The 234-nt window shown below is 62.4% G+C and overlaps 1 protein-coding gene across 1 annotated transcript in view; it reads right to left on the bottom strand.

Moving 5' to 3' along the window:
• EMH_0033230 (uncharacterized protein) overlaps positions 1-234 on the bottom strand; it is a gene marked incomplete at both ends in the record, with an annotated part of 10,486 nt that overhangs the window by 1,780 nt on the left and 8,472 nt on the right. The window contains one exon of the mRNA XM_013494725.1: positions 3-234. Within this exon, the coding sequence (XP_013350179.1) occupies positions 3-234 (232 nt within the window). The remainder of the gene's footprint in view (positions 1-2) is intronic.

Genomic DNA, 234 nt, shown 5'->3' with positions numbered 1-234 from the left:
CTGCTGCTGGCGAGGCGCTCATCTCCTCCTCGTCCTCATCCCCATCTTCCTCTGCTGCTGGTGTTGCTGCTGCTGCTGCTGCTGCTGCTGCTGTTGCTGCTGGCGGTGCTGCAGCAGCAGCCTGCAGCAGCAACGCATGCAGCAGCGGGAGAGCAGGCAGCAGCTGCTGCATGGCGGGGATGTAAGCGCTGGAGGTTTGTAGCCGCTGCAGCAGCAACAGAAACTCTAAACCCT

This window comes from Eimeria mitis, genomic scaffold (assembly GCF_000499745.2).
Source record: "Eimeria mitis Houghton genomic scaffold, Emh_scaff1262, whole genome shotgun sequence".
Lineage (NCBI taxonomy): Eukaryota > Apicomplexa > Conoidasida > Eucoccidiorida > Eimeriidae > Eimeria > Eimeria mitis.
The sequence above is the reverse complement of the archived record's forward strand: the minus strand, read 5'-3'. Positions and strand labels throughout refer to the sequence as shown.